General features: G+C 43.3%; 1 protein-coding gene across 2 annotated transcripts in view; it reads right to left on the bottom strand.

Moving 5' to 3' along the window:
- The window catches only part of NECAB1 (N-terminal EF-hand calcium binding protein 1), a 53,774-nt gene that overhangs the window by 16,252 nt on the left and 14,422 nt on the right, over nucleotides 1–23,100 (bottom strand). For both annotated transcript variants that reach the window (XM_081117238.1, XM_081117239.1), the window contains exons 4-8: nucleotides 20,807–20,832; nucleotides 18,772–18,869; nucleotides 4,132–4,268; nucleotides 3,442–3,578; nucleotides 1,569–1,645 (exon numbers count right to left, since the gene is read on the bottom strand). In XM_081117238.1, the coding sequence (XP_080973364.1) occupies nucleotides 1,569–1,645; nucleotides 3,442–3,578; nucleotides 4,132–4,268; nucleotides 18,772–18,869; nucleotides 20,807–20,832 (475 nt within the window). The remainder of the gene's footprint in view (nucleotides 1–1,568; nucleotides 1,646–3,441; nucleotides 3,579–4,131; nucleotides 4,269–18,771; nucleotides 18,870–20,806; nucleotides 20,833–23,100) is intronic.

The raw sequence follows: 23,100 nt of genomic DNA on the forward strand, positions 1-23,100 counted from the left end.
AATTTCAAGTCCCTCCTCCCATGAAGGGTATTGGGCTTGGTTTACGGGCAGAATGAGCTATCATAGACACTTAGCAGACAGAAAAGGTAATGGGTTTCCCGGTCAGTACATCTGCTTTTGTGGGGAGAGAAAACCTGGTGCTGGCAACGGCCGGGGATGAGAGAGTCAGCAGGGAAAGGACATGCACTTGGCTACTGTTTGGCAATTGGGTAGTTTTCCTCTAAAACCCTAATCAGCACAGTGCAGAAGTTGTAGAAGAAAGCTGAGCCTCTCCTTTCATTAGGACAGGTCACGCTGAGCCCCACACAGCTGGAACCCGCTCTGGACTGTCACACTGCACATCCGGCAAACCTCAGACCCTGGCCTCACAGTGAAACCCTTTCACAGAAGGGAGAAAAAAGTCTAGAAAACAAAGATGTGACAAGACTTTGATTTAAAGTTGGAGAAATAGCTATGATCTGAGTCTGGGCTATTCTTTCAAAAATAACTACATACATTTAAGACATCAAATAAAGACAGATCTGCCAAAAACTATTTTAAAAAGAGGTACTTGTGTTCTTTAAGTGAATCCAAAGTTATTTCATGATTGGATCCTGATGTTTTAGTAAGGTTTGGTTTCCCAGCAGGGGTCATGGATTTTCAGACCTCCCACCATTGGAAAATTAATTCTCATAACCACTCTTTGCCATGAATCTTCTTAGTCTCAGCTCATATATCAGTTAGTGAAATCAGGAAGTAGAAAAGTTGATTTGGAGCAAGCTCTCAGTTTAGGTTATCTGCCCAGAAAGTGCTCACTGTAAAGTGACAGATGATGGAGTGGAGGCCAAGGGGCTGCCGCTCTCCAAGGTCGCATCCCCTGGACTTGGTCAGAGACCTCCCAGTCCTCGGGACTGGAGGTGTCATCTTTGGGGGAGATGACTCAACTTCTCACCTATCAATGTCTGAGTATTTCTGCCCAAGTGTCCTTGAAATGAGCACGTCTAATAAGCCAGTTCACCTCCTCATGGTCCATCATACAGTACCTCTTTGGCCTCTCCCTCTTCTGTTCAGGGTAATTGTCTCAGACACTCAGGCTGAAGTTCTCAGACACCTGTACCCACCACAACCATCAGTGGTCCCATTGCCATTTGATTTCCAGTCACTAATTCCAGGCCCATCTCTTGCTGGGCTCAGGTCTGCAACCTGCTCTTAATGCCACTGTTCCAACTGGCTGTGGTAGCTCAGACTTTGAATTTTCTCGTTTGAATCCATTTTGCACCCTTGCCATCCAATTTTCTACCTAAAGGATTTTTTTGATTATGTCACTTAGTTTATGTCACTTAGCTGTTGGAAAATAATAAATGCCTCCTGTTGTCTCCAAGACCAAGTCCAGTCTGGTAGTCTACTCTGGAGGCCAGCTGTAACGTGGCCCCATCCATGTATAATCTTATTTGTTGCTACTTCGCTAAACAGAAGAGTCTCACTGGCTGGCCTATGTAGCCTGCCCTCCCTCCCCCACCCCAAATGCCCCGTTGAGCTGTCAGGATCTAATGAAAGGTGAGAAGAAGCTAAGAGAGGGAAGCACCCACCTTCTTTTCCAGCCTGTCAATCAGGTTCTGGAGCCTGTTTATCTGGGTCATCCACCGGTTGTCTTCTTCTAGTGAGCCTGAGGGAAAGTCAGGAGGACAGTGTTACCCTAGAGAGCAGGAAAGCTGTGAGCCTTCTGCCCTGAAGGAGGAATGCAGTGCCACTGGCTAAATTACTGGCTTCCAGGGGCCTGCGTATCCCGGGGCTCACTCCTCTGTATATGTCATTGCCTGTGCTGACCTTGAGAGTCAAAGAGCAGATCCCATGGAAGCATCTTCACCGCCCTGTGAGGTGACTGATTTTTCTTTTGAAAAAAAAGGGAGGTGCATATCAGTAACTGTAAACTCATGGCTAGGGCAGAGGCAGGAGGCAGGAAGGTCACAGCCCTGGTCACAGCAAGGCAAAGATGGTTCTGGACAAAGAATAAAGGTAAGGCAGCTGGTGTCCCCTTTGCTGGGGTTGAACCTCAGTAACCCTGGAAACCACGATCAGGACAGTGGCAAAGCTCGTGGACTCTGGAGCTTGCTCATTTGGTCCAATGACTCGACACCTCTGGCCTCAGTTCTCTTATTTCTAAGATAGGAACAAGACTGTCACCAGCCTCAGTCACAGTGAGGATTAGGTTATATATGTGTCACACATGTGCATGCACATCTGTATGTTGTGTACGTATATATGTGCACACACATCTGTACATGGCATGTGCATGTACGTGCACACAGACATCTGTACATGGTGTGTGCATGTACGTGCACACAGACATCTGTACATGGCGTGTGCATGTACGTGCACACAGACATCTGTACATGGCGTGTGCATGTACGTGCACACAGACATCTGTACATGGCGTGTGCATGTACGTGCACACAGACATCTGTACATGGCGTGTGCATGTACGTGCACACAGACATCTGTACATGGTGTGTGCATGTACGTGCACACACATCTGTACCAGGTTAAACACTATGAAGGTTCTGCTGTTATTATACTGCTGTTATTCAGATTATTGGGCAAAGGAAAGGGTGAGGGTCTGAGCCTTGTGCAGACATCCTGGCAGCCATAGGCACTCACTGAAGTCATGTTACTTGATGTTTCCTAGTAGGAGGATGGGCCTTAATGACTGGAAAGCCTTGTTCTAGCCTTGATCTTTAGGAAGACAAGACCTGAATTATAAAGAGGTCTTCCCGTCAACACTCTCCTCTCCATCTGCCTTCCTGGGTAAGGCACCTCCCAGAGCCCACCAGTAACTGATGGCACAAAACTGAGCAGAATTGTTACAAAGTGGCTACAAAAATCAGATTCAGGGGGCTTATAACAGAGGATATTATAAACGCATAAACACAGTTTATATTCTAATTCACAAATTAGTTAACACATTTCCATGCTGAATTGTTCATTAGAATTTAAGATGGCTGTCACAGCAAATCTTTCGGAGGATATTTTGGGCTTAACAATATTTTCTAAATGGCTAGAGTTGAAAGAACAATCTAGTGTCATTTTCTAGCTGCACACTGTTCCCGATCTTCACTTTCTTCCCGTTACAGAATGTACATTTCCAGCCTCGCCCCGGCGGCAGTGCCACAGTGGGCGGAGTGCATCTCCCACATTGTGAGTGTTGGGTGACAAAGCCACCTTCGCCCTGGTGCACCAGCTCTGTGCCCTCCCGGGCACCACGCCGTGTTCTGATAGCTGATGGCGGGATCTTCACCAGTTATTAACACGTGAGACTCTGCCCCATGGGTTCAGACAGCTCACCAGATATAAGGAAAACATTCATTGCTACTGTATTTCAGCTGCCGTTTTTTTGTGTTGTTTTTAATAAATCAGTGTGAAACACAAATGGGTGAACTGTGAAGAATGTGGAAGCCACGTTACCTGGTCCGCTGAGGGTAAACTGAGGGCTGCCGGGAGAGAAACTGCCGGGAGAGAAGCTGCTGTGTCTCTGGATCCGGCGGCTGGACCGCTTCCCAGGCCACTGAATGGACAGGACCTCAGGCTTGGTGGGCCCTTGCCTTGAACAACAGAGACAAAGTTTAACTGCAGGGTGAGGGTTCAGCTCCTGCCTCAAGGAAAAGACTTCCCAGCATCACAGGGATGTCCTGGGATGAGCCAGCTGAGCTCAGATATCATCAGGAAACTCCATGAAACTCTCTCACCCACTGTCCACATTTAATCTTTTACCTTCTGAAATCCCTCGGCAATTCACTCACCCTTCTCTGGGGTGTCACGCTGCGTTACAGTGTCTTATTTATGCACTAGACTTTAGCCTCCAAAGGATTGGGACGATGCAAAGTGCATCTCTGTGTTACCACGGTGTCTTTTAAAGTCTTCCCATCTACTAAGTTCTCAAAATTTGTTGGATAAATGATGGACAGTAAGAGAAAAAGCAGAATGGTCTTTTTTAGAGGCAAATACAAAGCAAGTACCCAGTGGTGGTCCCTGCTGTTCTGCTGGACTCTATTAATCCTCACTTTCAGTTTTCACTAGTTTAGTACGATGCCCTTCGCTGGTCATCCATCAACTTGGAGCCACTACAGACATAGAACATGAACACATTCAACCTGCCTTTCCTGTCGGGTTTGCTCCTCAGTGGTTTCCATGGCACATTCCAGGGAATTCTGCAGAGACTGGAGCTGATTCAAAGTCTCCTTCAATAAAAACCGAGTTACAAACTGTTCCAAATTGGAGGCCTCTTGGTAGTCCTGAGGATGACAAAGCACATGCAATTAGAAGTACGGCAGGAAAAATTAGGAGGGATGATTTCCCCAAGTACCTGTTAAGCTCAGCATAGCCCTGGGGAAGGAGAGGCGAAGAGGGGACACTGGGTGTGGGAGCCCAAGGCTGGGGCCACCCACCCACCAGACACTGAACAAAGGTGCTCGTCTCCCAATGCTCCTGCCTCAGTATCAGGAAAAAAGGGCAAAACCCAGAGAATTATGGAACACAAATCTGTAAAAGGGAAAAAAAAGGTTATCTGAAAAAACAGCTGCAATGTGACTAACTCGGGTTTGTTCTGTGTCATTTCTGTAATGGCCGATGTGTATTTTCTCTAGAAATGTTCCATGTTTCAGCAGCTAGCTTACTCCCCTCTTGATATGTTTATTATGTATGCTCTGTAGTATACTAAAGCCACAGGAAATTATGCACAATTATCTGAAAATTCAGAAAGTATTAGGCTTGTGATGTTTAACCAGTTTTCTGAATCTGCTTATGTGCTTCCCTTAGGAACCTCACCTGCAGCTCATTGGCACCTAACTTCCAGCACAACCGCTCACCACAAAAGCAGCGTCATCCCAACAGCCCAGGCCCACACGATCTTCACACCTGCCCAGCTCCCTCCAGGTAGACAGGTGGGTTCTGGATGGTGCTACCATGGCTCTTGTCCTCTAGAGTCTCAGGGAGAACTGAGAAAAAAGAAAACCAGGTGGCCTGGAACAAAACGGTGCCACACCCTCCTTCAGGTCAGGACCTGAGAGTCTTGGGTGGGAACAGCACATATAAGCCAAGGAAAGGGCTTATTTGGCTTCATCCCTAAACAAAAAGATTTTTTTTCATGGTTGAAAATACAAAACTGGAAGGAATGATGGTGACAAGGTAATCAGGAGACACAGTGTGCTAGGGAGCCTTGGGGACCGCTGTAAACCCAGACAAGACTTATTTAATCTTCCCAGACCTCAGCTTTCTCACTTACAGATCAGACTAAGCAACTCTGGCACATTCTGCTTGAAATTTTCTGTGCTTCTATCAACTCTTAAGTCAGGAAATGTTGGATTCGGGACCTCCTAACAGAAATTACTTTGGAATTTGTTTCTTCTGTTAGCAGAACAGCCTGATGTCATAGAAAACCAAGTTTCTTTCCTAATTTGAAATCACAAAAGGTTTCAATCATCAGTGTCTCTTAAGTCCATTAATTTTTGCAGGTGAACAACACAGAAAATTTTCTAATTGACCTTATTTAATGATCTTACTTAAACATAAAATATTTTAATACCTTTACATTCTACCTGAGAAACTAACCATAAAACAAAACATTACATGCTCAAAATGACATAAGATATTTTAGTGAGTTAATTCAAGCTAAAAAAAAAATACAACACACTTTGTTTGAGCAAATACCTTGTTATTTAGTGGCAATAAAGATTTCAAAAATTATTTCTTTTTTTTTCAAACATATCTTTATTGATTCCAGAGAGAGGAAGGGAGAGACAGATAGAAACATCAATGATGAGAGAGTCACTGATTGGCTGCCTCCTGCACGCCCCCGACTGGGGATTGAGCCCGCAACCCGGGTATGTGCCCTGACCCGGAATCAAACCTTGATCGCCTGGATCCTAGGTCAACGCTTAACAGCTGAGCTACGCCCAGCCAGGCTCAAAAATTATTTCTTAATGTGTCCTTTAAAACTGAGTAAAGCTTTCCTTTCAGATGACAATATGATAGAAAAATGTGTGCTTGATTCATCCCCACAGTCATTTCCATTTCCCAAAGCAAGTTTTTAGATGAAATGTATTAAAATGACAAGAAGACATAACTGTGGTCAGAAGTGATGCCAATTACATTTGCATCTTGTGACAGACCGAAGCCAAGGGTGGAAGCTTCAGGCCTATTTCTAAGGAGGTGACATCTCCCAAGCATCACATGGCCCGTGGTTTCCCCATTTAAATGTTGCATATTTGTCATGTCAGAACTATGGAAATGAGATTTCTTTCTCACTTATCCAACTGAAACACTCCAGCCACTGCAATTGGATTTTAGCTTCTCAGACACAATGGTTCTGCCTTTGGCTGCTGGGCCTCATGGTGCACAAGTGGATGCTCACCAAGCACTGGTTGTTGGTCGATATACTCTGGGAGTTTCCTGTTTGCTATTGTCATCCTACTGATGAAGACCCTGGTAATATGAGAGCAGATACCTAGAGACAGTTAAAATCAGACACACCATCCATCACAGCAAACCAAGGAAGTGTTACCAGGCTAAGATGTCTTCCCACTCTGAGAGTCTGCAACCCTGACTGGTGACTCTGCAGGTGACACTGAGAGATGGCATGACCGGCCAGTGCATTTAACAGAAATGTTGCTGCCTTGACCCCGAGAGGGGTGGTGGGTGGGTTTGAGGCTTCGGGTGATAGATTCTGAGTCAGTTACATAGATTCACCATTATTGATGACAAGGGAAAGATCTTGTTTCCTCGTATCTCTGAGGATCCTTCCAGGGTCCACTCAGGCATCATCTGTGTGTGGCCTTTCCTCCTTCATCCACCTTCGCTCACGGGATCGGCATGTTCCCTTCCTCTTTGTGTTTCTGCAACATCGCTTCCCTATCTGGGATACAGAATTTATCATTTCATGTGGTCACCTGTGTCAACTTGTCTCTCTCCCCAACCCTGGGCCAGCTCCTTAAAGGCAGGGATATGTCTTTATCGTCGATCCCTACCTTCAGATGCCCAGAACAGAGCCCATCTCAGGGCAGCTGCCCCACAAATGCCTAAAGGGCAATGAGAAATGGGGACCCCTGGAGACTTGGACACAGCAGAGGGTCTGAGCCCTGGATGCTCTGCCTTCACTCTCCAGGCCCAGCTGCCTCCCTTGCCTCCAGCCCTTGCGGGCAGAGGTGGCTGCTCCCAGTCTCTGCAATGAAGGGAGAAGCATCTTCATTCTTAGCAGGCGGTTTGCCCTCGCCTCATTCTCTGGGCCACCAGCGAGCCCTCTTCCCTTCCCTTCTTCTAGATTGTGGGCCCCGCTGGCCTGGGTCCAGTCTTCCTTCTCTCGGATGCGCAGATGTCCTCTGGAAGGCAGTGGCAACGAGGCAGATGGGAAGTTAAATAGATAACAAGCTGGAAAATGTGAAGGCCTGGCCCTTCCCATTCCCAGCAAGGGACCACAGCATGAACTCCCAGAGGACAGCTGCCTGTTAGCTTGGGGCTCGTGCTCCTCTGAGCCGGAGCTGGAGTCTGAGAGTCTGGCAGGAGGAAGCGCTGCTCTGAGAAGGCAGTAGGAATGCACGGAAGGCCCAGAGTCCAGGTTCTGTCCCTTTCTTCAGTTTAGTGCGTTCTGTGTGTTAGAGAGGATATGAGCAAATGGAGGTGACTACGTGTTTCTCAGATTCTAGTTGTGTTCAGTCAAGTCACAGATAACTGTCAGTTAAGTTAGTCATTAACTGGACATTGTTAACAAAACAGCACTAATATTTCCCACCTGTGCTTTGGAAACCCAGAATGTAAACATTTTGACCTGAGCAGAAGTTCCCTCTGTGTGGAGCTTCGACGGGGCAAGGATTCAATGAAGTGAAGTCTGGTATTAGCAGCACCTCAAGGTCAGATTTCCCTGGGCTGCATGTGCGTCTGCATGGTTAGACAGTCCCTCAGGAAGCTGGCTCCGGCCCGAATGGATAGTGAGGGGGCAGGGACCTCCGCCATCAATGTACCATGAATCATTGGAGCTAATTAGGAAAATCAAAGCATCAGTCGTCCCTATTTGTACCTGCCCGACTTGAACATCAATCAAGTCAGTGGCACCCAGTCTGAGTCTGCTTGTTGAGCTCAGACACACAGTCTCGTTTAGCTCAGGTCCTGCTGCCGTTTCACTAGAGCCCTGACACCACTGGCAGCTCTGAGTAGCCTGCATGATGGGACACACTGTTACAGGGACAGGTTGTCTTTTTCTCTTTCTACTCTCCCCCAAACTGTTGCTTTTTAAAAATACTGACTCACACTATGTTATCTATGTCCTATTTCTTTAAACATTCTTAAGCTTTCATTTTAAGTGACTTTTTTTAAAACTGGGAGGACACTATATCAAATATAAGCCTTAAAAAATTAAAAAATAGTTACTCCAAAATATATAAGGAGCTCTTACAAATCAATAGCAAAAAAACTAATAACCTGATTTAAAGATGGGCTAAGGACTTAAATAGATATTTCTCCAAAGAAGACTCATGAATGCCAACAGGTATATGAAATGCAAGTCAAACCACAATGAGATATATCACTCAGGACGACTCTTATCAAAAAGAAAAACGAAGCACAACATTCGTTGGGGAGGAAGAAACAGAACCCTCCTAACATTGCTAGTGCGGCAATTTCTCAAAAAATTAAACACAGAACTATCAAATGATTCAGTGATGCTACTTCTGAGTACTTAGAAGAAAGATTCAAAATCATGATTTTAAAGAGATATTAGCACCCCATGTTTACTGCAGGCCTATCCCCAACAGCCAAGGAAGGGCCTGAATGTCCATAGACAGATGAATGGACAAAGATAATGTAGGAATGGAATACTATCCTGTCTTTAAAAATGGAAGGAAATTCTGCCGTATGTGACAAGACGGATGAACCGTGAGGACAGTATGGCAAGTGCACTAAGCAAGCCCAGGGAAGGTAAAGACTGCATAATTCCTGGGACTCAGTAGAAGGAATAATTGGACACATATTTAATTAATAATTAATAACAGTAATAGGGTATCTATAGTCCATTAATGTGGAAAACAAAGCTCAATATCAGAAAGTCACTGAATTTCATAGGCAATCAGCTCATCAACCAAAGACAACGCATTATAGCATCAGAAGGACCACTGAGTCCAATTCCTCGTTTCTACAATGAGGTCCAGACCCATCACGGCTACTTGCTCAAGATCACAGAGCTCTCTTGGACTGGACTACAAGTGTTCTTCTCCTGCTGTCCCATATGAAAAGGTGTTTAAATGCAAAAAGCCCACTGATGATTTCTGGTTGGTGTTAGTTGGGTCTGGAGAGAACCAGGTTCCAGCCTTGTGAAGCTGAGGGGCAAAGGCTCCTGATAAAACAGTGTCCTGAAGGGTACCCCTGGTAGGAAAGCTTTTCAGGGCAGAAAATGGGCCATTAAAAAGGAGGGAAGATGTCATCTAAATTGCAGATGAAGTTCTCTTTCAGCTGATAGTGGCAAAAAGGCAGCATAGTTTCTAAAACCCAGAATTTCTGGAACAGAGACACTTAAATCCTATCCGCCTCAAGGGTTTTTCTCAGAAATGTCTACAGCCTTCAGGTAAAGATTTACCTATGCTGGAATTAATATCTCCAGGCTGCAAGTTGCTTCATTTATAATTTTCCATTCCTGTTTCATATGTGAGATACATTTTCTATGTTCTGTATTGAATCAAACACTCAAAAACCTTAATACTGAAAGGTAAAATTTAGATTCTAGAAGAAACAAATGTAATTTATAACCTCACTATCCACAATCTATTTTTCATAACAGAAATCACAAAAGTCAAATATTCAGAACAATTAAAGTACATTTATGTTACTGAAAAAAAAACCCAAGAAACTGATGGAACAAAACTGATTCAGTTATTATATAAACAACAAAAAGCAAATTTCAAGGAGGCGCTTTCAGCTCCAGGCTTGGGGTTCTACAGAAAATGGAGAAACTCACAGACAGGGATGAGCTCTGATAGGAATCTTGATTATTTCTCACAAAAGGATTCATTTAATCAGAGGCTTAGATTTGGCTCATTTGCCATGGCAACGGCTACAGAAGCCTGTACCTGGGAGGTTACAGTGACAATCTCCATTATGCTCAGAGGCGGCTGTGTTAACAGTCTAGTGATTGGACTGAAAGCAACTAATTTGAGTATTTCTACCCAATTCTGAATAATACTTTCTGATCCTCATGGAGGGTGTGGTTCTATGCAGGGTGGCAGGGTTGGCCATGGAATCCCCTGTGTGTTTTTCTCAAATCTGTGAAATGGGAATATTGGTCTCTTCCAGCTGTGTTCACTGTTTCATCTAGTTCGGGGGGGGGGGGGGCGGCAAGAAGAGAACCAATTAATCTAATCCTGTAACAAGAGTAAATATAAAAAGGAGATACTCTTTAAACCCACCGGGTATGCTCAAAGCCATCTAAATTTCATCAGCAGTGGCTCCCAGGAGGCGGCTCCTGGCTGCTCTTGGTAAACCAAGCCCACGGGGAAAGTATTCCTGACTCAGTACGTGCTGCACACTTGCCGCAGACTTAACTAGTTCCGTCTCACGGTGTCACGTTAGGAAGGTCGGGGAATCCATCCACAATCCCCCTGGAGCACCAGGCGTGAGTCCGCTCTGATCCATGCCTGATATGCTCTGTTGCTCTTTGAAAAGCAATGAGCTTCTCAAAGAATTGGTAGGTGTTTTGCTTTTTTTTAGCATAAGATTACATGTTTCAGTGATGCTGAAAGGCAATACTACCCGTGGTCTGAAAGAGTAATTACAAGGTCTATTACCACAGCACATGGAATGATCCAGCCATCTTACCTCAGTCTCTTACAGAAACTACTTGGGCCAGATGTGTTTCAAAATGCTGAATTTTTCAGAAACTAGACAGGCACCCACAGCGCAGTCGGGGCAGCACCTGTAATGACCTCACTGGTATTTTTGCAGCATAATCCAGAATATTAAATAGGTTTTGCCACCAAATGGACTTTGGTGCTAAGCTTACCAAACAACAATTAAACCAGACCATTCAGTGTTCAGAACCGTTTGGGTTTTGGAATTGCGGGTAAGGTGAGAGGTAGACCTGCAGTGAATTTGCATCCTAACTCCTCAAACAATCCCCAGGATTGGGGAAGCAGAAAAGGAAGGGTGGCCAAGAATTTAGCTTGAAATAGGAGGAGGGGCTGTTACTGCCACGTTCTTTCTGCTGCTCCTTTAAGTCTCATTTACAAAACGTCCCTCAGCCTAAGTCACACAAAGACCTCTGTACCTGAGGCTCCGTCTAAAGTGAGTGTCTGGGAGGAACTTCCCTCTTACGGAACATTAGCTCATTGAGTGTTACTTGTGCTCTGGTTTGCGAGAGAAAACACAAAAGCACGGAGAGCAGGGACTGGGGAAGGAAACAGCCCGTGGCCGCAGGCCGGTCCTCGTGGCCCGCCCTCCTTGCCCAGACTGAGGACCTGGCTAGGTTGCATTAAGCCTTGTGGGGCAGGACAGGGTTCAGTTTCCTACGGTTTCTCTTTGTCAACACTCGTTTTTTCTATCACATGAAAAAACACAACACTGTGATCAGGGTGCTGGGACAGCCCGCCACCTCCTCACTCTTTGTTCCCTGTTCTGCTCCTCTTGGCGCCTGACAGTGGACAGCACCCTGGGGTGGAGAAAGCACCCTCACCCTCCACATTACACCTTTTGTCTGCTTCCCTCCAGGATTGGGAGGTATGGGCTCTGTCCCCCGGGTGGGTATTTATAACTGCAGGTGGGCAGGTCCCACACCCTCCCTCCTGTGTCCCAGAGTTGTCAAGTCTGCTCTGTGGCTGTGGATGGTCTGTTCTGATCACATTAATGAGGTGGTGGCTGACTAGGGGCTGTGTTTTATTTTCAGGTGGAATTCATTTCTTTGGGTTTTGATAATTGTCCTTGACAGACATCTGCCGATGAGTAGCAGCCTGGTCAGTAGGGCAGGGATGCCTGTGCATCCCTGCATTCACCACGCTGAGCCCTCCCAGAAACAAGCCACTTGCTTCCGCTCTTGACGTGGTTTTCACAGGCGTCCAACATGTGTGTCCAAACCCTGAAGGAAGGTTCACCTGGCCTATTATCCATCTAAAAAGAATCATGGTGGGAACTCCTGGTTTTTGTTTTCTTTTGGTGAGTCAATGTTCCAAACTTTTATTAGGTTGCTCATTAGCTGTTCTGTTGACTCTCTTTCTCCCTTATAGGGACAGTATGTTTCCATTGTTCTAAGAAATAATCCATCCTATCTGTGTAAAGCTCCAAACCACATTTAGCAATTTTTTCCAAAAACAAAGGCTGACCCCTGGGAATGACCCCAGAAATGAAGAGATACGTGGTCTCTCTCGACTCCCTCCTATGGGCCACACACAGTGCTAGACACCTGCACAGGTCTCACCCACCCTCCCGACAGCCTGGGGAACAAGTAGGTTATTCATAAGTATCCACATCAGTCATGCAAATGAAGACATGATGCCCCAAGGCTACCATGGGCCCTCGCTAGTAGCAGAACTGGGATTCAAATCAAGTTTTACCTGATTCTGAAATTGTTCTTTCCAGAGACAGCTCTGCTTACACTCTCATTTGTGGAGTTTGAGGAAGACAGTTTCCCTTTATTAGGGGTGACCTGGGCAGAAGTCAAAGGCAGAATTGACAAGGAAAGAAAAAGCTTCTCTCCTTTCTAGTATCATGTATTTCCTTACATATGGGAGAGAATCAGACTCTATTCATCATCATCATTATTAAAATATTTACAATGGAAAAAAGTGTTTGGAACTGTTAAGAACAGATAACTAAATATGCTATCGGCCCACCTCATATGGTATTTATGCTACGAGTCTCTTCTTCCTCCTCACGCTAATATTATCATCATGAAAATGAGGCTTCTGTTCCTGGAAACTCTAAAAATATTGCTCACCTGCACCTACCATGTTCTGCCACATTATAATTTTGGTTATGGCTCCCGAAATGTCAGAACAGAAAACTGTGAGCTGAAGATGTGTCATAGACAAAACCATTTTAAAGACGAGTTTTAACACAATGGACTAAGAAAAAATTCCAACTGTGAGAACACCTGATGCCAACCTACAGTTGTTTTAAAAATAGCATCCTATACAAACCACAAAATTGCATGAGCACTGTGATTAAAGCGGCTAAGCCCTTTCTTCTTCCCAGCCCTCCCCACTGGCCCATGCAAGGACCATGCCTGCCTCAGGCACCACTGGGACCCTGCAACTGGACACAGGGGGTCTCCATAAATAGAACATTCAGAAAAGTATGTTGATGCCCTGGGCAAGCAGTCATTCCAAATTTTAGAAACAGTCTTCGGTGGAAATTCTGTGAATCTGCTCCTTCCTCCCCAGCTCCTCGAGTGACAGTCACTTTGACTCCCGCCAGCTCAGAACTGACTGCAGTCACCCAGCCCCTGCTCCCTTCCAGCTGGTCCCTGATCAGCACTGGTCTGCAGCATCCCTCAGCTTTCCTGTCAGCTAATATGTTCAAAATCTTACCAAGTGCCTGAACCAGCCCCAGCAGAAGACACCTCAAGACACTTGGGGTGACTGACAAGTAAAAAGTGATATGTACATATACGTCTTGTACCTACCCTGGCTGGGTACCTCAGTTGGTAGGAACATCATCCTGATAAGCCATGGTTGCAGGTTCATTCCCCAGTCAGGGCACATACAAGATGCAACCAATGATGCATAACCAACGTTTCTGTCTCTCAAATCAATAAATAAAATTTTAAAAATGATAGGAGCAATCAAAATGCATTGTTTCTCCACACGTGCTTATGTTATTTCTTTTCCTTAGGAAGAAGCGGAGTTAAAGTCTTGTCCCGCAAGTGTGGGCCACACTTACTGACTTGCCTCTAATGAGCAGGACACAGTAGACGCAAAGGGACGCTACTGCCCAGCTTACATTATTGTGCTGGTCCCTCCGTCTTTGTCTCTTTCGTCTCTACGATCATTCTCTTTGGAGAAAGCCAGCTACCACGTCACACGAGCAGCCCTGTGGAGAGCCCGTGAGATGAGAACAGAATCTGCGTGCCCAGCTGTCTCTAGTCCCTCTGGATGTGCCAGTGGCAGCTCGGAAGCAATTTCTCAAGGACCTTCCAATGGCTGCAGTCCCAACTCAAAACTGGACTGCAACCTCACGACCATCTCAGAGCCAGACTCACTGAGTTAAGTAGTTTCTGGCTTCCCGACCCTCCACAGCTGCCTAAAGTCACTGCTGATTCCGGGAGGAACATGGTGCCCAGCAGTAGGCAACTGTTACAATGGGTAAGTCCTAACACATTTTCTCTTTTCTCTCCACCCATCCAGGACCTTTATCTTTTCAAGAAATTGGCTAGAAACCACAGCAGCTTCAAGCCAAAAAGAGCCAGGAAGAAATTCACAGGGCTACGGTTTGAGATTTTTGTCCACATCTTAGCTGTGATCTTTAGTGACTTATCTAATTTTCTTTTAACCGCAGTTTCTTTAGACACATACAGGGAAAAGCAGAACCTACCAAATAAAATATTAGAATTAAATAAGATACTAAAAGTGTTTAGTATAGTCTTTGCTAAGTGATAATTGCTCGATAAATGTTAGCCATCTTAAGACGTTATTATTTTTGTTCAAAAACAAAAGTTAAGAGGTTGCCCGGGTAGACATTCAACCTCACAGAGTAAATAAAGCACGCAGCCAGTTTCCCACCACCTCTGTGCACAATGAAACAGCCTCCTTCCCAGACTGTCAGATGGCAGACCACCTGCAGGGCCATCACTTGCCTTGAAAAGTGAATGACCTGCAACAGAAAGTCAAACTGAATTCTGCTCCGGTCCAGAGAAACTCTGGGGGTGCATCACCTCTGAATCACCCACAGCTCTCAGGTCACTCTATAACCCCGAAGGCCATGTGCCTGGCACAACCACCAGGTCACAGAATAAATCTTTCCACAGTGGACACCACACAGCATCTTGTGGCCATGAGCTGTCTTGTCCTGAACACACAGGACGCATAAGTGCAACACACCACACATTCATTTTGTATTCAAATATACTATTCAAGTAAGGGCATTGGCAAACTAAATAATCCTCAAATAATACTGGATATTTTTTGTTTGCAATGGAAAACCAGAAAGGGCAAAAACTTTAACCTGATGATAACTGATGCCTGTCAGATCTGAGAAACACAACCCAGAACAATTTTTAATTTTTCCCTCTGCACTTTCCCACTTCAGGCAAAAGAGATGCGTTCCATCAAATCAGATTCTGGTGACAGAAGGAATCACACACAGGGCTGCGCAACCCCTAGAAACCCCTGCGCTGACTTCTCTTTCCTGTAGAAGCTTTAACATTCCAGGGATCAGCTCCTCAGAGACAGGGCTTTAACCTCAAAAAGGCAACCAAAGTTCAGAACAATGTCCTTGGGCAAAATCAGCCAGCCCTTCTGTTTAAACAAAATGTGTACTTTGTAGTCATCATTTCATTAGGCAGAAAATTAACTCCCAATTTTATTAGGAACATAAGTGTTCTAGACAGCAACTGAAGAAAGATAAATTTTTAAAAGATTACCGTGAAGGAAAAAAACAGTTATTCAAAACCATAGGTACATGACACCAAACACAATAGCTTCTCACCACATCTTATTTCTGGTCAGTGAGGGTGGAGGGACAAGGGCTGGGAGGAGGACTGCCTGGAAATAGAGAGTGATCACAAAAAAGTGATTATTTGTAAGGATCCCAGTGGATTTGTGGTACAGCAGAGGTTATCTGGAGCCCCTAATTGTCATAGCTCTAGGAATTTTTTTTTTAATTCCTTGCAACTCAAGATTATTTGCAAAATCACTGCCTGGTACTTGTAGACTTACTGAAGGAACAGTAAATAAGGTAAAATGTGGAACCTGAGTCTCCCCATCCATAAGCCACAGCCTCTTCTGGGTAAGTGAGGCCTCTGGCAGGACCAGCCCCCAAACTGCTTACTCAAAGGTCTAAGAAAAGCCCTTACCTGCAGACTATTCTATTGTCTTTCTCTGTTAAAATGAAGCCCATTCTTTGAAGTTTTATCTGACTACTCAGTTAACACTGATCTCTTTATCTTGAATGTCAAGTTTATTCATAGCGTAGATCAATGCACTGACAATTAATTAAATACTTCATATGTTCACTGATTTATCATTTCTGTGTTTTTTTCTCTTCTGATAAAAATATATAAAGAATCTGTTAATATTTTACAAGTTTGTACTTGTGTAATATTTTGCAACATTTTTAAAGTTATATTTGTTATTATGAAAAATTATCTTGTTCCTCTAATATATAAGATGTCAAAGTGCAGAGCCATAACTCACTATGATAGGAGGCCCTGAAGTAGAATTTGAAACCTTATGTAACAACAATAGGAATAAAATCTGGCTTCAAAGTTCAGATGAGAAAAACAGGAGAGGTGAGTCGGAAAGACAGACCTTGCAGAAACTGGTTCGTTTTTCTGGAAGACGGATGGGATGGGTCGAGTCTTCCTGTAAGTGGCAATGGATCCCCATCTTTAAGCCACAATATTGGCGGAGGAAGGTAGATGGAATGCCAGAGAAAGAGCAGCTACTCATGACTACAGCTAACCTAGTTACCAGATACACATACAAAAATCAATCATTTTCCAATATACCACAAATATTATGTTAAGGATGTGGAGAGGCAGACCATTTATAAAAGCAACAAAAATATAGAATCATCTATATGTTGACTTAATAAGACATAAAAGGAAGCTTAAAGAAATGGAGAAATATGCATGCACCTGCACAGGAAGACATAATATTACCAAGATGATAATTCTCCCAAAATTACTCATAAATTTCATGCAAATCCAATGAAAATTCCAATGGATTTTTTCCCTTAGAATTGGGGAAAAAAAACAATTATGGCTCTTATAAAATTATGTAAAAAATGGTCAAACAGAAAAAAAAACAACTGTTTGGAAAGGAAGAGCAATCAGGGTAGACTTGTGCTTCCACATTTTCCATAGATAAACATGGTCAGGACACTGGACAATAATTTTACCAGTGGGAGTGGACATGCACTCACACATGCCCAAGTGTAAGCATTTAGCAGATGATGAATGTGGCATGTGAGATAGCACATAAAATATAAAGAAATGGCACTGGAATAGTTGGTGAGCTATTTGGAAAATACACAGTTGAACTCCTAGTTGGGTGCTTTCGGGTCCCTTACAAATCTACCCAGACTCAGGAGACCACCTATATGTTTGCGTATTGCTCTCGAGTATATTAGCTTATCTTGGGCTATACTTCACTCTCCTAACAAGTAAAAAGTTCAATATCCCTGGTTTGACATGGCCTGTAACTTCCCCTGCTTCCTAAGTAAAGTTCCACCTATTTCTCTGATGGTAATAGAGTATATTTAAAAATGTATGAACTTCCCTTGCCTAGATCTTTGCTTATGTACCATTCATTCTTTGATTTCAACATTTAGTTACTATTCCCGCATTTAATATCTTCTGCTTCTGCCTGTAATTTCTTTCATACGCTCACATATCACACTAAGCTCTGAACACCCATTTGTTCATTTGCCTAAAACAAAATTAGAAATAACTTTACCGAGAAGCTGGATGTCTCCAGCCTTTTGACTAACCTCTGATAGTTCAACCATTTCAAAGGCCAATCGTATCAAACGCCAGAGTTTCTGCCATGATACAGCTCAGAACTGCATTTTGTAATCTGTTCCATATGGAACCACATAAACCTTAAAGAATTTCAAATGAGAATCGCTTGGTTTAAATCTCACTAACTTTATGATATCAATACATCAACTAACTGGTTTGTGACTTAGTTTCCACATTTAAAAAATTATCTTTATTGTTGAAAGTATTACAAAGGATGTTTTGGAGAATAAATGAAATGATAACATCCTTTGAGGAACAGCAGGAAATGGAAATATACTCATCTCAAAAATGTAGAAACTGCCGGGGGGCAGGAGCGGTGTGGAGGGGTCCATGAGAGCAAAAAAGGGGACACCTGTAATACTTTCACCAAGGCTCTGAACAAGGAGGAAAGGGGAACCGCCTCAGGTCTGCAGGGACATGGTGCCCACGCCCCCCAGCTTCTGGGAGCTCCGCCCGTATCCTCCCAGCCACCACCTTGTCATCTTTGCCTGAACTGTCCCCACACACCAGTCACCTCAGACTCAGGTGAACTGGCTGATTAATTTGCATTTAGGACACAAACCTAAATCCTTAGGTTTGTCAACAACATCACGAAAAGCATGTTCCCTCTGGAACTCACCAGTTCCATCTCACATCTCGGCACTCTTGGGTTTCCTGGACTTAGCCGCGCTGACCGTCCTTATTTCCCAGCATGCCCTCTGCCCCTCCTGACCCCGGGCCTTTGCACAGGCCTTTCCAAGTGCCTGGTTCTCTCTAATTGCTCAGGGGCATTTCCTCCAGCGAGAATCAGGAACCCACCTTGCACTTCTCGGCCACACGCACGGCACTGCGATCCCTGTTCACACACTGGTTTCCCCACCAGATAAGAGCTGTTTCCAATCTTTGCATCCTTAACATAAGCATAGCATCTGACACCTTGAAAGCATTTTGTAACTGTACTGTGAGTGAAACCTCATTTCATATGAAGAAAAGCTATCCTTGTTAAAAACAAATGTATACTTTTGATACATTACAAAACATATTATTTTCACAAAAAATGCTTTTCAAAGGAGAAGTGTCATAGAAAATAGACATGAGCATTTCCTTACTTTTTTTGTTTTGCCCATTGCCTTCAGGATGGAAAGATTTAGGTCTTCAAGTGCCACCAGGACATTTTCATACTCTCCTAAGTGCTGAGAAAAATATTCTGAAAAGTAAAAATATTCATGTGAATTCATGTTTGCATTTAGGTTACCAGAAGGGTGGGGGGAGGTAAATTGGGTCAAATATATGGTGATGGAAAGAGACTAGACTTTGGATGGTGAGCACACAATAGACCATACAGATACCACATTATAAAGTTGTACACTTGGAATTTACATAATGTTGTTAACCAATGTCACCCCAATACATTTAACTTAAAAAATAAATTGGTGCCTTGCTCATAATGAGAGTTATCACCAGAAATAACTTTTTATGTCCTATATACAGAGCACGGCAAACTTCTGTTACTGAATATCTGCTCTTATTGTCCTGCAATGACCTCCTCCCCTCTGATGCCCCAAGCACCTTACCCCATCCAGATGTGAATGAAAAGGGGCTTTGCAATAGACCTGACAAGCTCCGGGGGCCACACGGCAGGCCTGACAAGCTCAGTGACCAAAAGGAACCACAAGGGATGGTCTGGTCTGATCACAAATTCCTACCTGAGCAGGTCCTAGTGGGCAGTCAAGTCCCAGGCCTGTAGCTCCCTCAGCAAAGGTCAGTCTTTCCCTTAAGGGAGCCCTGTCCAATGCTCTTTTGCATGTAGGATAACATCCCTCTGAAGTGTCAGAGTAATTTTCTTTTTCTGCCCCTTGAAGGGACAACTGCAGGCAGCAGAGCAGAGAGCACAGTGCCCCTCGCTGTTATCTTGCTCCCCAAATACCATCTCTACGTGCTGTAAATGGTCATTGTTAACTATCCTGTACCCGCCAACGTAAAAGAAATGTTTCTCCACACAGGCTTTTGTCCAGTCCTAGAGATTTCCCCGCTTTGCTTTCTCCTGCCTCCCTAACCGATCAGCTGTGGATTTCAGGCACCTTCCTTAAGTCTTCTCCTTGGATTCTGAAGTATAAAATAAGCTGCCATTCTCTGGAGCATTTTCTCAATCCGCTGAGATTTTGATTCTGAGCATGCCCACAAAATTTGTCTTAAATATAAATATCCCCTTCAACGCTCTTCTATAGGCCAGACTTTCGTCAACACTTAGCTCAGAATGTCTTACATGCCTCATTTCCCCTTCTGTATTGGACTCTCTCATGTATGTGGGGTTTCCATACATATGTAAGTAATTAAATTTGGTTATTTTCTCTTGTTAATTTGTCTCATGTAGATCTGCTTATTAGACCAACTGAAAAAACTTAGAGGGATAAAGAAAATTTTGTTCCTCCCCCACAAGACCAAACTTGGACAAAGGTGTTACCCTATACACTTATCTTAAAGCATAAAATTTAAGACCTTCCAGTTTTCAGAGAAATATGGCTGTTTCAAATTGAAGAGCTTCACAATTTTCCATAATTTTTTCATAACCAAGAATAAATCTCAAAAATATTTCCCCTTCCGCATTCCTAGGCTTTCACTATTGTTTCCACAAATATGAAGAACATAAAGGAAGAGGCCATTAAATCAGAAATCTGTGAATATTTCACCCCCTGTTGCATCACTGGTTCTGCAATTGACAGATAAAACTCCAGAGTAGTTTGGGCAGGTGTGGGACAAAGTCATTCTTACATGTCAAGGGGTCCGCTGTGCAGATAGTATCAAAAGGCTCTGCACAATGTATTCAAAGAGAATGATAAGCTGGTACTAAACACCAATTTAAAAATACACTCAAACTGCTGGAGAATTTGCTCTTGTGAAACTAACTATACCTATTCCAGTAACATTTCTCCTCCGATTAACAAATTACAAGGACCAAGACTTTCCTCAGTGAAATATGTGCTAGAGCTAGACTCGTTGATCAGGTCATCCCTTGAGGTCTCGATGACCAGTTATCTGATTCCCAGATCCTGCCCCATGGCATTAATCCAGGGTCTATAGAACTACATGAGAGTGCTCCTTTCATTCTGAAGCAGGTAATGGGCTGGTTGGTCTCAAACTTACCGCATAATTCTTCTGTGTCAAGATTGCTGAAAAGATGAAAAAAAAAGTATTCCTTTAGTAATATTTTTAAATGGCTAAATACAGTTATCCTCCAATCTATATTATGTTAACAGATTGTAGATAATTATAATATTTCTATTATATTCTACATTGTTTAAAGTCAGTCATAAGTCCTAGCTAATCTCTTACAATAAGAACTCTAACACACTGACTGAGGTGGTTGCAGAGGCTCCTAGAACCAGCATAGTTCCATCTGCATATCAAGCAAAGTTCATAGATCAGATCTATTATGGCAATTTCTGCAGTTTCCATTTTGATGACAATAAAATGTCTGCTATTTTCTTGCTTTTTGAAGTATCAGGAGCAAGTTTAAGCACACAGTGAAATAATTGCTACTACAATTTCAGTGTTAAACCAAAAGCTGTTTTGTCATAATAACAAGCTTCAGAATTAGCTATCAGTGGCCAAATGTGGTCATTCATGTGGACAGCACACATACCCAAATAATACCCATTACAATGCCAGCTGCAAAACTGGTGGAATCATTCCAGTTCTGAAAGGTTATCTTATGTAAGTCCCATTAAAATCAAATACCATTTTGGCTCTGTTCAGTGTTACATTAAATCTGCATAAAGATAATAGGTGTCATTTAGCAGTAATTAAGGACATTTCACTTTCTGTTCAATTGGCCCAGCTTGATCTCTGATTCTCAGAATTTAGGATGTACCAGGGCACTGAATTCTGGAAAACTCTGTGGTCTCCTAGAAATTCACAGGAAGATGTAAGCCTTGCTTTGCTGGCTTTCAACAATCACTCAGGGGAAAATCCAATTTAAAAATAAGAACAGAGGTGACAATAAAGAAAAACTACCCTGCTGCTTCTAGCAAACACCGTTGCTCATCTTGGAAAATTTTGTCTAAAACTTTTATCAGACTAGTTTTGATTTTTCATAAAGACAAAAAAAATGCAAGTCTCAAGAAAATCCCCCTAAAAAATCAAATTAAGGGAAAGCAGTTATACTTAAATGTTTTCTTATTGCCAAATATTACTTGAGATTAAACTGTTTTCATTTAAAAATATAGTGCTGTACCTTGTTGTTTAAAAACAAATGCTTCAAAACCATTAGTTATTGTCTGCTTTGTGTGTGTGTGTATGTGTGTGTGTTTAGAACAAAGATAAACACCTGCCAGTCTAGCACCTACACTTATGAACTTCAACCTGAGGATGGGAAGCAGGGGAAATTATTTGTGCAAATTCTCAAAACACTGTGTCCCTCCACAGGTAGATTTCTAATTATCATTTTTTTAAATCTAAAGTTGATTAAAAATAGACTTCCAGAGAAACTTAAAAATAACATTAATCCATTACACCCGCCCATGAATGAGGCAGGGATGGTTCTGCTGGTACAGGCTCAGCTTCCTTCCTGGGACATGGACACCACTGCTCAAGGCTCTGCCACTTAGTCTGTTTTCCCCCCACTGAGAAGCTTTTAAGATCATAAAAGGGAATGAAGCATTCTATGCTGTGAAAACTTCTTTTTAAGCATTGGCAACTCGTTTTACATGTAAGTGCAGAACCATTAAATGATTGGTACAAAGAGAAATTCTTAATTTGGACATTTTTTTAATTGTGAATAGTTTCAAGTGAAAATTCAGAATGTCAAACTTGACAACTGTTGTTCCGGGTGAGATTGCAGCTTCCCAGAAGTGAGCCACTTATTACTTATTTAGTCATTTATGTATTCAACAAGTATTTATTTATCATTTACAGTGGACACCATGTGCCACGTATTACGTATAAATGGATGGAGATTACTTCCTATTTGTGGGGGACTGTCACCACCACTGCCTAAGTACATGCTGTATAACAGTTATAATCGTTGCCTTACAAAGGAGCAACTTTCTGCCAAAGTGTCAAAAATAACAGGTGAAATTATATAACTAAGTGATACCTTGGGAAAGCATAAACTGTAATTATAGAAATTTGGAGAAAGAAGATGACTGTGGGGGCGGGGGAAGGTCAGTGAATACATCCTCTTAATAGCAAGCAGGTGTTTACACAGTGTTGCTAAATGTTGCAAAATGGGTTTTTACATTGGCTCCACTTTCAACCAATGAAATTAAGGTTTAATATAGAGCAGTAACCCTCTGCAGACCCTGCTTTAGGTGGACTTAGAAGGACCTGATGCCTGGACAGCTTCACTTGGTAGAGGGGAGGGGACGGGCTTCTCAGGCAAAGGGCGAGGGTGGGGTGTGGGAAGCAGGTGTTACTGTTGCTGAGCTGCCATATGTCTG

This window comes from Miniopterus schreibersii (genome assembly GCF_964146895.1).
Source record: "Miniopterus schreibersii genome assembly, chromosome: 17".
Taxonomy (NCBI): Eukaryota; Metazoa; Chordata; class Mammalia; order Chiroptera; family Miniopteridae; genus Miniopterus; species Miniopterus schreibersii.